General features: G+C 35.2%; 2 protein-coding genes across 2 annotated transcripts in view; both read right to left on the bottom strand.

The window, feature by feature from the left end:
• The window catches only part of LOC134741522 (proton-coupled amino acid transporter-like protein pathetic), a 162,578-nt gene that overhangs the window by 30,171 nt on the left and 114,675 nt on the right, over positions 1-17,732 (bottom strand). The gene's annotated exons all lie outside the window — the stretch shown is intronic.
• On the bottom strand, positions 154-15,998 carry LOC134741514 (protein yellow). Its single transcript, XM_063674318.1, has 4 exons — positions 15,899-15,998; positions 13,758-13,989; positions 3,590-3,778; positions 154-1,440 (listed from the first exon to the last, which is right to left on the bottom strand). The coding sequence occupies exons 2-4, from the start codon at positions 13,981-13,983 to the stop codon at positions 368-370; spliced, it is 1,488 nt and encodes a 495-aa protein (XP_063530388.1). The 5' UTR covers positions 13,984-13,989; positions 15,899-15,998; the 3' UTR covers positions 154-367.

Raw genomic sequence — 17,732 nt, 5'->3', positions numbered from 1 at the left:
CTGAAATTATATAAAACAGGTATGTAGAGTTATTATACCTATACAGATACCTAGCTGCAAATAGCATAAGGTACGTTTTATTATAGTAGTATGTTGGTAATTATAATTATCAATGAATTATGCTGACAAGGACATATATTTCTATAACATAAAATATTAATATTTATAGTAATTTTAGCTAATTATAAGTTTGCTACCTCTTAGGATGTATGCAATTAATTAATAACGCTCATTCTTTCAAATTTAGAACAACAAACATCCAAACATACATATATCTAACCACGCTATCATTTTCTTTTTAATTTATAGGAATTAGTAACAGAGCATGCCTCTTCGTCAGTTATCATATATCTAAGCTACTTATAATTTAGACGTTTTCGTACACGTCATAACTTCTTTGCAACCATCTACTCGGTTGAGGTGTTTTATTTGAGATCTGTGTTAGCTTGGGAGTATTGATGAACGCACTGTAGGCTGAAACTTGAGGAATTATGTTTTGCGTTAACTGAGGATTATTAAATGGCTCTTGGTTCTGGCTCTGCGGGACCGCCGGCGCTACATATGTCGGCGACGGTTGTGGGTTAGGATTAAAGAAAGGATCATAATATTTTGTTAGCTGAGTATTTTGGACCTTATAAAACTGTGCCGGCAACTGGCATGCCGTTTCCTCGAGCAGTCTGTCTAAAGGTGCCGTATAAATTCGGAAATTTATGTCACTGTAATCTAGCTGCGATTCCAAGAATACCGCCATCCTGTCCGACATAACCCACACGTTGCGTTCTGCATCAATTTTCACGTCACTCGGGAAAACTAAACCCACGTCATCCTTATCCACGATGGCCACGTTTTGCGGCTTCAATGGTCGGAAAGTATTCCAACATCCAATTGCGTTTTGATCAATTAGATTGAAGAGTTGCACACCGCTATCGTCCATGACTTTGGCAGTCGTGTGGCTGTTGGGGCCACGGTTCCCGACCACTTTGAAATCGCGGTATGAGCCACTGACTTTCGATTCGTCTCTCAGAATACGAGTAGAGACGGCGAATTCAGTGTTACTGGAGAGAGGACTGAAATAAAGAGTTCTAAAACCATCTGGGCCGACAGCAGACGCACTGATCCCAAAAATGCCTTCGGTTCCCCATTGGAAATTTAGACCCGCAATATTGAAATCACCAAGGAGTGGGTCGGGGAAAAAGTAGCTGTGACTGAATCGCCAGGATTTGTTCTGTCTCCAGGAATAAGCGATGAGACCGTATCCGAGTTCATCGGAAAAGTAGGCGAAGGTGTCGTCACAGGTAGGGCCTTCGTCGAGAGCTATGTTGGCAATGAAAGTGGAGGCCACGATGTCCTCAGGACGAAACACGTACCGTCTGATTCGCTGGTCTGTGTTTAGGTCATAAACGTTGAGGCTGTACGGGCAGAGGTTCGTAACGTTCGGATCTGTAAATAACGCAATATTTTATTAGGTAAATCAGATTGGTTACCAGGAGATAAATAGTTGAATTTAGTTGAAATGTTTAAATTGCTTTTGAGTCCATATACAGAGATAGGGTCGCTACCTCTGTCAATCGTTCTACTCTGTGGTTCGTCCTTATAACTTATCTCTTGTCAAATATGAGGACATATTTTAATCTTTCAGAGCGTATCCAAAATATTCACCACAATAAGAAGTTTTCCTTTTTTAGTCTAAGATTCCGTACTACAAAAGGAAAACAAAAATAACCCTTATAGGATCACTTCGTTGTCCGTCTATCTGTCAAGACCTTTTTATCTCGGGAACGCGTTGGGAAATCGAGTTGAAATTAAAACCATACATTATACTCATATCCGGTCTAAAGTCCCTTGAAGCTGTAAATAAAAACAGTGAAATATTGCGTTTATGTCTATTTTTGCCGTACATTTTTTTTTAATGTAAGGAATCGAATGGTACCTTTATTTTTTTCCTATAAGGAAGTTAATATATTTATTTTAAACAAGTTTTTTTTTTGTTTTCAATTTTTTGTAATAAATTGCTCATTTTGCTGTTTTGCAGGTTCAATAATACAATATTTTCTGCCACTATCGATAATGATTCTTTTGATTATGATGCAGCCACGTTTTTAGAATTTGAAATTCTTAAAACTTTCCGCGTTTGTATTTGTTTGGTATTTAACTATTTATCTTTTTTAATGATATTGTCAAGTCTTTCTGATAACCCGTTTTAACTACATTATTACGCAATGTGTTCGACCTATGGTGGAGTCATTAGTCACGTGTAGTTAGACTTATTTTACCGACAAATCAATCCCCATAACTATGTTTTTTCTCACCCCTTTAAAATTTTATGGCGCCAAACACGGATGCACTTAGTAAAATAACCATTATCTGACCAAATATCCGTCGCACTTGTGTAAAAAAGGTGTCATAGAACTAGGGCATAAAATCACTGATTTTCCAAAATGAATTAAAGAAAAAAAAAACGTCTAAAATTGTATTCTCATTTTTTTTTCAAAAACGAGGTCATTGATCTGTCCTAAAAAAATACAAGATGAATATATTCAATCCAATTTTTTTATTTGGTCCATTCTAAGAACTTTAGGTGTAACCTTTGTAGGTATCATTAATTCATTATGTTCACAGTGTTGGCAAATAGCGTCAGTCCACGAGGAGTTGAAACCACCTTATCAGACAAGATTAATATTGCTGTCTTTAATCTTTCATGTTGGCTACATGTTTAATAAAGAAAATCCTCTAGTGCTCGATACTGCCCCATAAACAAATCAAATTATTTTACTAAATATTAGGTATATATTATACATTTATAAAATATAAATATTACAAAATACGTCTTCCTTCTTTCAATTTCATCTTCTTCTTATAGTTAAGTTAATTCAGGTCCGTTGCAACAAATTTATAACTATAATCTATTACGTTTTCGGCACTGTATTGTCAATATTATATGTAATATTTTTCAATGTCACTTTTCTGTAATGACTGTTTGTGCCAAAAAAATAAAGAGAAAAAATACATCAATGCCAAGATTGCCAAGGTAACTATAATTATCACTAAAGTCCTATTTCTAAAAAAGGTGTATTTTTAGGGTTCCGTACTTCAAAAGGAAAAAACGGTACATTGTTTAATTGTGTAATGTACGGAACCCTTGGAACGCGAGTCCGACTCGCACTTCGCCGGTTTTTACGAAGGCGAATGTATGAGAATAATTGTAAGGCGGAAATTCATGGGGCTGGTATGGGTAACGGGCTAACGGCACCACTTTTCAGCCCTAAATACAAGGACCAGAAGTCAAACTGCAAATTATGCATACGACACGGAAATGTGCCGTTCTTGAAAACGTTTCCGTTTACTATGGGAAATATTAAGTCCGCCATTTGTACCTTTTTTTTGATGTCAAATAAAGTATAAAATAAATATTAAATAATCCCGAGCGAGAACGATTCCCAATTTCCCATACAAAATGGAGAACGTCCTCGAGAATGGCACAACTCTATCCGGTCTGTAAGGCGTCGTTGGCCAACTCTAAGCTCGAATACTATGTGCTCTTACCTCCATATAATAAATTATGAGATGTAATTTCGTACGCTGAACTTACCATAACCATAGGTGCCGACGTCTAACACCCAGAGTCTGTCGCACTTATCGGCTTTGATTCTGTAGACTGTGTTGAGCCCATTTTCACAGTCGCCGAGAGCATTGCTTGCCCAATTCGGGTAGGGGTTTAGTTTTGGCGATGGTTCGTAAGGCGCATCCAGCGGGATGTAGTTCAAAGTCGCAGGTACACCTGGAGGAAATAAAAAAATCATATAATTATTATAGTTTAGCGAAGAATTATAACTAACCAATGTATCTCTCAAATCACAAAACTTAATTGTCATCTAATTTACTTTTAAATGAATTTTATTCAATAAATGTCAGTACAAAAACAAAAACAATTCAATAATAACTTAAGACTAAACTTAAGCCTAGTCAAAAAGTCCCCTCCTCCCCCCCCCCCCCTCTCGAGTTGTCCTTGGCGCAAAGGTGCCCATCACACTAGCCGCGTTACCACGTTGAATAGCGATGGACACCCTTATACCAAAGATAGATATAACTCCGTAATAGATGGATACAGTCTAAGGAAAAAAACGTGCCTCGAAAATCACGAAAATTTGAGTCTCGATCAGATGGCGCCACTAGTTTTGGCCTACTCTCGTATAGAGGGCGTTAACTGTTTCGTTTGTTATTTATAATTTTAACGCATACCAGTGAAAGAACATGGGTCAAAATCATATAAAAATAATTAATGCAAATAAAAAAAACATTTATCCATATGTAAATACATTTTAACGTATTTTTAAAAATCTTCATTTTTAGTTTTAAAGTGTGTCGATAGATGGCAGTGAATTTAATGTAGTTACAAAATTTACTATGACAGTACCGCTCTATCTTATTATATCCTCATTGCTTATACCTTATAGGTTATAGGGTACCGTATATTGTATATCCCTCTGCCTTGTAATCTTAAAATTAGAGATACATTAGTATCTCACGAAATAAGAACCGAATTGGAATTCCAACGAAATCAGTAAGCACGTTAAATAAACAAATAGCAATAACTATGCAGTCAACATGCATTAAAATTTAAATGTGCTATAAATCAATTCAGTGTCGCAATAATTCAGGAACAGGTTTGGTAGTGCTATTCTAAATTTTCATTTAAGGTGTAGTAGGTTCAGAGAGCGGAGTTTTGGAAAAGTTGCGCTTTTTGATCACAGTACGGCTGCCAAAAATTTAATTAGCAATCTTGAGGCCTTTCCCGAGGGACTATCGATTCGAATCCTGAGTTTTTGACTTAACGCTAAAAATGTGAAAATTGCTTTTAAAATCGGCAATATCGTATCTGAGGGACCTTGCCGATTACTTTTTTATATATTTGAACGTACAACAAATTAATTTTCAAAAACATGATATTCGCGGTCCCGCGCACGCGCATCCCGCTCACCCTTAAGCTCAATCAGCGTGAGAGATGAACACGTACATACGGGGCCTTAAGGACTAGCTACTTATTATATAAACCTGCGTGGAATTATTTTGTCAACTAGCTGTTTCTATGTAGTCTGACTTGTGTTGACCCTAATAAAATTCACGATGTTTTTGTACGAAATATTTAGGCAGTGTGACCCGTCTGTTGCGGGAAAAATTATAAAAAAAAACAAAATTGCCAGTAGAGTCCACATAGCCTTAATGCATGATGTAGGTACTTTAATAGTGCGCCACATTACACAACCAACGTTATTACGCAACAGTGTCTATACATAGTATCTACATCAACTTATTCCCTACTTCATGTTTCCTTAAGCTTTTCAACCAAGAAAACCAAACTGTATTAACTTTGAATACTTAATATTGATTTATTATAGTAGGTTGGCAAATCAGGTTTTAAGTTACTTTCCGTTTTCTGATATGGGTAAGTATGGCATCGACACCAAATATACCCATATCCGAAATGACAGACATGAGCGAAAATCGATTACTAGAAGACTTCTTGACAAAATACCGACTCATTATTATGACTAGAAACCTATTTTACATAACTCGGCATTGCTCTCGTGTCCCGATGATTTGAAAGCAAATAGGTACCTACTTATCAACTGACAAGATTAGTTCCGTCTAATGAGTTGGACCATATCCATAATATATTCATAAGTTGAATGTTTCGAAATTAATGTAGCCAATTGGGTTAGTTTAATAGCATTTTACATACTTCACTTCAATATCCATGATTAGTTCTGAATTAAGTAAAACGGAAACGGAGGCGGACAAGCCGCGCAAGGAGCTAATGATGGAAATGTAGGTACTAACAGAGGCCAATTCGAACGTACACTGTTACCAGGATGACATCTAACGAATGTTATTCAGTTATTAAATTGAAAAACGGAACTTAAAACTTAAATACGCGATTAAGGGTCGTAGCACCAAACTATTTGTCATTGTTAAAGAGTTCGCTAAATTTTATTGTATGGAAGATTCATATCAATCAATCAATCAATCAATAATTTATTGCAAGAACAGTATTTAATACATAGTAAACCGCCGCGGCGCGCCGGGTGACGTTGATCAGTCTGTCAAGTGCGAATGGTGCAATTGGCACCAAGTACCCGTTTTACAATTTAATAATGTGTGAAAATCGTGGATGTGATTCAGTTATCGTGCATTTCGCTCGTACTTGTCCGTGCATGTAATGGCGCGCGCGGGACGCACGATAACTAAATTACATCATTTAGATATCATTCTACTAATGTCAGTGTACGTTCTCAAATTAGCCTGTACTTAATTCTAATTTATTTTAAACTATAGTTGGGATGTTTATTGGTTTTTCAACGGTTCTGGTTGGATGGTCAGTGTGTTACCTACCTATCTGATAAGTTCGAGTTTACCTACGAAATATTGTAATGTATGTCAAGTCAAGTTAAATAAGTATTTCTTTTCTCATCGATAGACATGTTGGTATATGATTATTAAATTAAAAAATAATATTTACATTTTGCAGTTATGTCTGTTTTGCACCTATTGAAGTTAAAACTATGACATTTTTTTATAATTTGTAGACAGCACTAAAAATATATGTTACGGGTAATGTTAGAAGGTTGATTAAACTTAAGGCCGTTCCATCGGTTTGCCGCTGTCTTTGTCACATTTCGTAAGAAAGAACGGGAAAGAACATACACGCCAAGTGTCAATTTTGATCGAATTTTGTAGGTTTTTATTTATTTTAAAAACGTTACCTTACAATATCGAAATTCTAAAGCTATGAAATTACTATTTATGTTAAGATTGTTTTTTCTTCTTTTTTTGTTTATAGTATCACATAATAAATAACCGAGTAAAGTACGATTAAAAGTCAGAGTTAGAGGTTACTTTGGGAATTAATTGTATCGAGCGAAGTTTCATAATTCGTATATCGGATGCTATGTTGTTAAAGATAATATAGTCAAGAACTACATATATTTTTCCCACGTCTACGAATATCAACGCTTCTTAGAAAAACATGATCATATAATGAGATTTTTCGCCTTCTGGCTCAGGTAACCGCCTTAAGTTTAACCGGGTATAACTAGTATTACCCAAGCCTTTTCGGTAAAGTCCGAAAATTCGGGGTTTACCCATACACACCCATCACTGGCATGGTGTAGAATTTGATTTAATTTTCGGGCTTTACCCAAAAGGCTTGGGTAATACGAGGTATACCAAGGTAAACTTAAGTTTACCTAAACTAAGTATGTAACACATGGGGTGTGTATGTGTGTGTGTGAGTATGTGTGTGGTGTTGGGTAGACCTAGGTGTGTACGGGTAAACCCCGAATACAGATTATTGTTTTTTTAAATTTTCAGACTTTTCCCAAAAGGCTTGGGTTATACCCGGGTAAACTTAAGTTTAATCAACCTTCTAACATTACCCGTAACATATATGTATATATCAAATAACTAACATTATAGATCGTATCTATATCAATAATTTATTACAATTTAAACATTTTATCAGACTCATATTCCATCATGTAGAAAGATTATAAACAGGTACCTTCATAAAACAAAACTCAGTACCTACAGCCAATTTTTGACGATTATCAAACTCAATCGCACCCAATATGAGGTCATATTGGGTGTCTTTGCGTAAGTAGTAACCTTGAGTAGGCGCAGTTAATTTATCGATCGCTCCAACTGATAAACGCTGATCGATGAATTCAAGTGCCTAGTCTCGCTCCTGCGCAATGTAGCATTCCATTCTCGAATTTATATCAAGGCGTTCACAGTGCTTAGGTAGATACCCATACATATTTATAATTTAGTAATGATATTAAGTACTCACTGTGTTTGTTTAATATAGGTATAGTTATTAAATTTAATACTGCTGATAGTTTAATAATAAATTATTTACATATTTCTGCTTTGATGAAATTAAGATTAAAAACCACTTGGATCGACATCGTATTTACATAGCTTGGAGAATAACCCGTAAGAATAATTATGGTGAGTAAGGATTAGTCGGAAGCCGGAGCCTGTCAATCAGGCTCTTTCTGATTGAGTCAGTAACGCACCCCCTATTTAGTCGTTCTTACTACATAGAGATTATGGAGCTGGATGCATGCTGATAATAATATGCATTTCTTTGCACGCGAGCAGTGCAATGACCGATTAGCTTCTAATTTAAATAATTTCTCATGTCCGTACTGCACAAATCGCTGCCCCAATATTACAGGGTTCTATGTTTCACTTTTATCGAACTGAAATTTCAACTTTATCATAGTGATATTGAGTCGAATTTCAACTGTCTTGAAAATGTAACATAGATCCCTGTAATGTAATATTGGGGCAGCGAAATAACAGTAGCTAGTAGGTTAGTCGATTACCGACATGTTGAAATAGGTAATGTACGCGCTTACTCCACAAGCGACAGTATAGTTATATTTCCGGCTTTATACTTATCTAGTAATTATAGTTATGTAGACTTACACGTGACTTGGGTACCTCTCAATACATTACTGACATTACTACCTTAAATGGAACATTTTTAATATAAAGGTAGTAAGAAATATTAGGTGTGGGCATGTGATGAGGAGGGATGAATGCCATATAGGCAAAAGAATGTTAGGGATGAATGTTGATGGACGGAGAGCGTATGATAGACCCAAAAAGCGATGGATGGATTGTGTGAAAGAGGATATGAGAAAGAAAGGAGTGAGTGCTGTGGTGACGAAAGATAGAGGAGAATGGAAGAGAAAAACATGTTGTGCCGACCCCACATAACGTGGGATAAGGGCAGGAAGAAGAGGAAGAAGAAATATTAGGTGTCTAATTGAAACCAAAAAATCGGTTTAAAAGTAGTACAGAAGATGTATTAGTAAGATCATAGAGTAACTTATACTAGAGCGGTACTGTCATAGTAAATTTTGTAACCCCAGTAAATTCACTGCCATCTGTCGGCACACTTTAAAACTAAAAATGAAGATTTATAAAAATACGATAAAATGTATTTAAATATGGATAAATGATTTTTTTTATTTGCATTAATTATTTTTATGATTTTGACCCATGTTCTTTCACTGATATGCGTTTAAATTGTTAAATAACAAACGAAACCGTCAACGCCATCTATACGACAGTAAGCCAAAGCTAGTAGCGCCCTCTGAACGAGAATCAAATTTTCTTGATTTTCGAGGCACGTTTTTTCCTTAGACTGTATCCATCTATTACGGAGTTATATCTATCTTTGGTAAGATATAGGTACCTACCTAATCACAAATGACAAAACTACAATAACTTAACTATTATTATCGCGCGTGACTTATTAATTTATTACGTTAAGCCTGTCTCTTACTATCACGCGATCTCAGAAAGTGACGTAGATATGCTGTATAACATGCGTGATAATACTGATAATGATAAGAACGACTATAATGGAACATTTTTAAAATAATTCCTGCCGAGTATTTAATTTTGTGCTACACACTTCGCTGGACAAGTTGTTGATTAGCTACTTATATCTTATATGTATGTATGCACGTTTGGCTTGCATGTATGTTAAATGGGTGATTAATTTAGTTTATAACTCGAGGGTTGCCTGGGGAAACCCAATAAATATGAGAAACCTAGTTTCGAGAAAAACGATGTTAAAGGTTTATGGTCCTTAAACACTAATTTTGATGAATAAATTCGTAGTTTTATAAGTTCTTCGTGTGAGGTAATTTCATCCACTTTAATTTAATTTGTGTTTTAGTTATGTAACTCATTTAGTTTTCCTGTAAGAAAATGTTTTTACCAAGGGGTCTTGACTTATTGGGTTTACGCAAAAATAAAAATGCCGTTAATGTCACTAAGAGGTTTTATTACTTATAAAAAACTTAAAAAAAGAAGTTAATCTACAAGTGAGAACGGTGTCATTCTTCATCTAAATCATTTGGTGCTTTGCCGGCAAATGTTTTTAGGCTTCTTATCCATCGATGATACTCCTCAGGTTTAATTTGTTTCCTGCACATGGTTTCTAAATCTTTTTTTTTTAGCAATGCTTATAGGTAAGACTACTGTATCTTGGCTCTAACTCTTCTGGCCATGGCATTGCGAATTTGCAACTGATGGTGGGTTAGACTGTCTCTTAGCTCTTGTTCCAGGTGTATTTGGTTTTTTTTTTAACATGTGACGAAAATCCTCGGACATGTCGTAATTAAAGTAAATTTTAAAATCTCCTTTTATATACCGAATCCTTTTAATTTTCAGCCAGTTCACGGCCTCATTCGTGGTATCTTTGTTTTTATTATTCATTATAGCAACACAGCTTTTTCAAGTCCAACATCTCGTTATATTTAAATTCTTTCACTTTATAGCTATTGAATTTAATTTTTTGATTTCCTTCGTCAGTTGTAACGAACTTTGTTTTTTTTTTAGTTCTAGCAAATCTAAAGACATTTTTCCAGTCAGAAACGATATTGATTGATACGTTTTTCGATGCATGTTCAATAGCTGTATGCATCGAATCAACTTCCATATGGCTATGCCCACTTTCGAGAAACTTTGTTCAATTATTTGTAGGTGGTCTGTCGTTTGTACTGCCCAGAGTAAGAGCGGAAATATATTGATTTCGGTTCTGGCCGCTGCACGTATCCGAAAAAATGCTTAATTCTGTCACGGCAATTCAGAAAAGTGGTAGAAAAGGCATGTTCCAGTTTCACAACTGCCTTTATTAAAGGCACATGCACAATGAACATGCATCGAAGAACGTATTAATCAATAGCGTTTCTAACTGGAAAAATGTCTTTAGATTTGCTAGAACTAATAAAACAAAGTTCGTTACCACTGACGAAGGAAAGAAAAAAATTGAAATCGATAGCTATAAAGTGAAAGAGTTTAAATATAACGAGATGTGGGACAGTGCTGCTATAATGAATCATAAAAAAAGATACCACAAATGAGGCCGTGAACTGGCTGAAAATTAAAAGGATTCGGTATATAAAAGGAGATTTTAAAATTTACTTTAATTACGACATGTCCGAGGATTTTCGTCACATGTTTAAAAAAAACCCAAATACACCTGGAACAAGAGCTAAGAGACAGTCTAATGGATGGATAAGAAGCCTAAAAACATTTGCCGGCAAAGCACCAAATGATTCAGATGAAGAATAATACCGTTCTCACTTGTAGATTCACTTCGTTTTTTAAGTTTTTTATAAGTAATAAGACCTCTTAGTGACATTAACGGCTTTTTTTATTTTTGCGTAAATCCAATAAGTCAAGACCCCTTGGTAAAATACATTTTCTTACAGGAAAACTAAATGAGTTACATGACTATAACACAAATTAACTTAAAGTGGATTAAATTACCTTGCACGAAGAACTTATAGAACTACGAATTTATTCATCAAAATTAGTGTTTGATGACCATAAACCTTCAACATCGTTTTACTCGAAACTAGGTTTCTCATATTTATTGGGTTTGACCAGGCAACCCTCGAGATAACAGCTTATCTTTTCATTTGCCATTTAAACACTAGGTCCAGTCATAGAAAACCTGTTATTAGAAGCACCTGATCCCACTGGAACGCGAAAAATAATCAATACTATTTAATAATTTAATCAAACATACTATTTAGTTAAACTACATTTTTATTATTTTGTACCGTAAGCATCACTCAGTCGCGTAGTTTGATTATTAGCTAGTACTAAAACCCGACAAGTTTGCTCTAAATGAAACAACAATAATGCTTTTCATATTAACGGTTACAATAGCTTAGATTTATTGTTATTTAAACACAGTAGTCTAAACACGATGTCGTCAAACATACTTATTGGATTCTTCCCCGGACAACTTTTTGAAAGAAATTTGTTAAAGGTCTGTGCGAGAATCCGATAACTAGACTTAACATAATATTTCTTAAAGATTTGCTTCCGATAAGTACTATAATTTTGTCTATTGGGTTTCTCTTTTAAGTAAATAGTTTGCACGTTTTGTAAATAATATCTTAAAAGTAGAATCCGACAAATGCTTTTAACGTATTCTAATTCTTACTAAAATCCTTTTAAGGTTCGAATCGTAATGAGGTAACACCGGGTAAGTAATAGTAACTGATTCTACGTTGTGTGTTTAGTTTAATTTAGCGTAAATATCTCTGCACTAAATACCTATAAATGTGTATTGTGTGGTTCTTCCACTAAGTAATACTAAAAAATGAAGCCTTAAATGTGCTTGTAGTATTTAGTTCTAAATTAAAACTTCAAATCAAGTACTTATTGGGTTATCAACTCCGCATATTTCCGTGATACATGTCAAATCCGCTTATCTGATATTACCATTAGATTAAGCGATACCGAATCAATCTAAAACTGTTTTTACCTTAAAATCTCACTTTTCGTCACTTATTGGGTTTTACCAGGCAACCCTCGAACTGTACTTGAATGAATTACCTAACTTACTTATGTATCACTAGACTTATATTGACCGGGATATAGACCGTGATTACCTTTTGTAATAATCAAACACGCGTAGTGACACCGTGAGTGTAGTGTGTTTGGACAGACCAACGATTGTGAACTCGGCCGGACCAACAAGTGTGAATGCGACCGTTGGTAACGTTGAAAGTGAACGCAGCCGACGCGCAAGAATGAGGGTAGACAGAGCGCTGTCTACGCAACTTTGACACCCACCCGCTATCTTTAGTCACCCGTGAACATGATGCATGTAACTGCGTCGAAATATCGGGAGCTCACAAATAATACAAAAGGTAATCACGGTCTATATCCCGGTCAATATAAGTCTAGTGAAACTAACCGTGAATCATTCAAAACTCTAATTATTTATGTATGTATTAATGTGTGCCATTAATGCCTTCAACATAATTTTAGCACGCACTGCAATCGAACCAGCTGTAAACTCACAGCGGTATATAGAGTACCTATATTATAATTACGTAAGTAGGGCTGGCCAGTATTTCGCACAGCGTATTAGTATCGCCATACAGCGAGGAAATACGGCCAGCCTTCTGGCCCGTTGACGGCGATCTGGGCCAAATTTTTTAACTGTACGTTTTTTTTGTACTTAAATAGTAAGTTTTATTATGTTTCTTTATTTCTTTGTTTTTATGAATAACTTATTATTTAGTTCCGCACTCATCAACATTTTTATTTTCCATGAGATATAAAATATAATTGCGTTTTGTGAATAGCTTCTTTTTTTATTTCTACGTGTCGGGACTGACTGAATACCCATAGAGCGGACTTTAGATATATATTACGACTTTAGTTTTATGCAATGACACTAATTCGAGTTTACAAATATTATTTTATTCCGCCTTTAGTGCCTTATTATTCGAAGTGAGTATTTTATCACATATATAGGCAGGTATATTTAGTTGTTTTCTTCAATTTAAATTATACATTAAAATTATGAATAAGTTAAATTATGAAAATGAATTTTAAAGGTAATATCTAGGTATTATTTAATATTTATTTAAACGACGTGAACTTTGTTTCATATTTATCATTATGCTACTCAATTTAAATGATTTCTTGTTAGCAACTATGTAGTAGGCATTTTAATGCTGGTGATTATTTTAAAGTAATAGGTAACGGTTACGAGGATGGTTATTAATTATTCACTTTCTATGTTTATGTCATTTTATCGTCTTGTCTATTTAACAAGGTCAATGTTTGTTGGTTATGCAATCTTGTACCAGTTAGTATTTTAAGATGATTGTTAATTGTCATGGAAAAATAAAATATAAAAGAAATACCTGCAAACCACCTAGGGACACTGACAAATAGCTTGTTTCTCCATCTCTCGATACCCACGGGCAGGGCATTTTCGGGTATCAGCGCCCCCGTTTGGATGGCCTGTTGTCTGGTGTACTGATCTGGATAATTCCAGTCCAACGCGTTCCAGGCATACAACTCCTGAAGTTTCACCGCGGCCGACGCGATGGTAACCAAGGTGCACAGCATGAAAAACTGCACCGACATTTTGCTCTGTGGGAAAAAACAAAGTTAGGGCACAACGGCTTGACAGTCTGGCACAATTCTATTTTAGTTTTTAATACGTTTTGGGAAACCGATTTTTTATTTGCTCAAACATGCTCGGAAATGCTTTCATTTTGTTCGTAAATCGAATTAAAAAAAGTAAAAACTTTGAGGAGAAATTGAGATTTCATGGGAACATTTTATTCCGCTGCGTTAAACTTTGTGACTTGCATACAAAATTAAAAGGCCTAAGGAATCCCCTAACTCACGTATTTATTTCGGCCTCCCTCCCTCCTCCTCCCTCGACAACAATGTACTATTTCTGGTTTTTCTTACTATCTTAGATGTACTACCTATTAGTTTATTAATTAGTAACTAAGTATAATAAGTAAATTGCACTAACAAATAAAGAGATTAGAATAATGTGTTTCTCTTGCATGTTCCTATTAAATAGGTATGGTTTACTGCCGTTCAATAGCATAACGTGCGTTTGTATCGTGCAATTCGTGCATAATCACTGACTCGGTGAGCTATAGAACCGGCCGGCTTGGCCTCCAATAACTAGGAGTTTTGTTGAGCACCTATAACGGCAGAGATTAATGGCGTTATTTATAAACGTGTTACTGGCCTGAATTAGCTATGAATCGTTTGTCTTTATCTGTCATATTGACTTATGTATTTGTAAGAAAGGGATAAAACATAATTTAACTAAATCAGGCCCGTAAAGTTTTATGAATAAGGGTGTTAGTCTTTTATTGCTGCAGGAGACAACTTTACACTTGTCATAAACTACATATTAACCAGAAGAGTCCAGGGGCAGAATGACGACGGTCCTTTTTACAACATAAAGTGAGAGTGCCTGAGTAGTATAGGTATAGTCAATAGAGAAAAAGCGAATCGTGTAGCGGATGTTAAAAAACCCCATACAAAATTATAAAATTTCATTTTTCTGGAGTGTACATACCTATACTGTACCATAAACTTCACAAGTTGCATGAACAAGAGTAAAGTGATATCATTAATAAGGTAAGTTAATGGATTCAATTCATCCCTCGATAATTCCATCGACAAATCTACTTAGATGTTCACATAGACATATCGCTCTTGCCCTTATACTGTCCGCGCGCCAATTCCGTGCATTCGGAGGTCGAGGAAGTGGCTCTACTCTGTCATGACGCCCAACAATCCTAACATTCCTCAGCCGTGCATGGAATTCGCGCGCGGACATAGTAGTACAATACAACTCTTTATTGCACACCTCACACAGTTTACAAAGACAATTAGATAGAGGTAACAATAGGTGTTATTATCGCTTAAAAGCGATCTCTTCCAGGCAACCTTGCGTGGCCTTTGGGTAGCGGAGACAAGAAAGTTAAAGTATGCAGCATGTAGGTGGTGCAAAGACAAAAATTGAACTGAATATTACCAAACAACACAAAATATTAATATGAATATAAATTATATTAACCAAAAATACAAAAAAAAAACTAAGAAACCTACTGTCATACAAATAAAATGTGATTAAGCATGACTTGGGCTAAATAAATGCGATGGCACGAAACCCTTGGAAAACAAGTTTACAGGCTACTGAAATTATTTGGAACGTATTTATATAATTTCGTATAATTTTACATAGGCTGAAATAAATATAAATATACTTTCCGCTACTACATGTATAATTGAAATGATGAACGAAAGAGTTATTACGCTTTTACATTAGGTAGGATTTGGATCAAATTAATTTATTAGTAAAAACTAATACATTTCTTAACACACTTCCATCCAGGGCACTATTAGGATATCGCCGTCAACTTTAAACAGTCCATCCGTTTTAGCACACACTCTAATCGGGCACTTCCATCGTCGTAATTTTTTTAACACACGATACATACTACTAATATAATGTATAGTTACGTACATATTTCAGACTGGCATCCAAAGAAACTATTCACACGACCGCTGGAAGTGGACTGGGGGTTCAATCCACAAACCTGATCAATATAAAACTTGGGCAAGACTCCTACCAACAGACACCACGAGTATGCGAACGTAGTCCTGCGATTAAGTAGACCTGTCTTGTAGATAATTTAAAACTTTAGTAATATGCGACAAGAGTCCTGCTGCATTCCTACAAGAGTTAAGTAGCAGGCAGCATATTACCATCTCACTCTTGCAGATAGTTAGGACCACGAGTACGCGGTTTTAAGAAAGAAAAAGTTTGATTTAGTAAACTGATCTACCTACTTAGTAATATAATTAGTAATTATTTGTGAATTTCCAATATGACTTGGAACTCGGTAGCCCTTTAAGAAGTGGATGTCTTACGGTAGCTGTCGCTAGGGTAACTCCCTATAAGGGCCATATGGTGGAAATGTTTGTTGTCTTGGGTTAGGTATTGGTAGTGATCCTGGGCTAGCGATCCACTGGTCGTGAGTTTCAAGTCTCACCCAAAACAGTATTTTTTTCCACTTTTAATTTATTTCTAAGCTTTGTTCGCAGACGTTTCTGCTTGATACAAAATTAATTTAGTAATATAACATCTACGATACTTGTCTCAAACAGTGAAGAATAAAATTACCTTGTTTTATTTAACATGCTTGGACATATAACCCCATGTTAAAACATTAATAAAAGTATACTTAAACTATTATAGGTTATTTGGCACACCTCACATAGTTTAGAGAATATTCACCTACAAAGATCAAAATCATCAAGAAACTCGAAATCGTGTAGAATATATTAGAGTGTTTAGAATAGAATAGAATAGAATAGAATAGAATAGAATAGAATAGAATAGAATAGAATAGAAATAATTTATTCGTTAGCATACACAAATATAAAATTATACAAAACAGAGAAACATAAAAAAGAAAAAGTGCCACGAATTGGTCTCACCTCAGCATGTTGCTGGCGACTTCCAGCGCTGATCTTCCGGTGTAACAATCACGACAGGTAACAAAAAAAAAACAACAAAATTAATATATAACGTTTCTTAGAGTTTTGAATGATTCACGGTTACTTTCACTAGACTTATATTGATTGATTGATTTTGAAATAATACAAAAGGTAATCACGGTCTATATCCCGGTCAATATAAGTCTAGTATAACGTTTCTTATTACCTATACATACTAAACCGAAAGCGAAGGGTCGTGGGTTTGAAACTATCGACTGCAACGTTCCATTACTATTCGCTTTGATATTTAAAGCCGCAAATGTTGCGATACAATAATTCATAAACATCGTACATACCACTGCTCTAGCTTATAATAAATAAGTCACGTCTACAAGATTGTTAGCTCTTCGAAAATAGGCCTAATAGGAGATCATTGCATAATTCAGGGTTATTACTATATGATTTTGGGTTCGTGGTCAACTGCATGTTGGCTTATTAGATTTGTTTGTTAGCCATAGGCTATACTCATTTTAGTGCGAAAATGTGGGTGTCAACCAGTTACGTTTGTTGACAAAAGGTGATTTAAAAGTTGCAGCTTTTATTGACTAAGTAACAGTGCATACTGCAGCATATCATAAGAAGTTATATAAAAATAACTCTGGGATAACTTCAATAGACTACTATTAGCTACTTTATTTATCGTGTTGGACGTACTTTAATGGAATTTACAAGTTTACATAATTGTACTAAATTATTTGAAAACGTGGTGAATAGTGGTGATTAAGTAAGACATAGGCCGGAGGCGAGGTCACTTTATAAACTTTACTAGGTAATTTAATTAAGAGTGACATAAATTA

This window comes from Cydia strobilella, chromosome 5 (assembly GCF_947568885.1).
Source record: "Cydia strobilella chromosome 5, ilCydStro3.1, whole genome shotgun sequence".
NCBI classification, from domain to species: Eukaryota; Metazoa; Arthropoda; class Insecta; order Lepidoptera; family Tortricidae; genus Cydia; species Cydia strobilella.
The sequence above is the reverse complement of the archived record's forward strand: the minus strand, read 5'-3'. Positions and strand labels throughout refer to the sequence as shown.

What these genes read in the sequence shown, in the direction of transcription:
- LOC134741514 (XM_063674318.1), bottom strand. Translation starts at nt 13,983, where the DNA reads ATGTCGGTGCAGTTTTTCATGCTGTGCACCTTGGTTACCATCGCGTCG. An exon ending in TGTCCCTAGGTGGTTTGCAG is followed by an intron (nt 3,779 to 13,757) that starts GTATTTCTTTTA and finishes TATTTCCTCCAG; the next exon opens with GTGTACCTGCGACTTTGAAC. An exon ending in CGTCGGCACCTATGGTTATG is followed by an intron (nt 1,441 to 3,589) that starts GTAAGTTCAGCG and finishes CGTTATTTACAG; the next exon opens with ATCCGAACGTTACGAACCTC.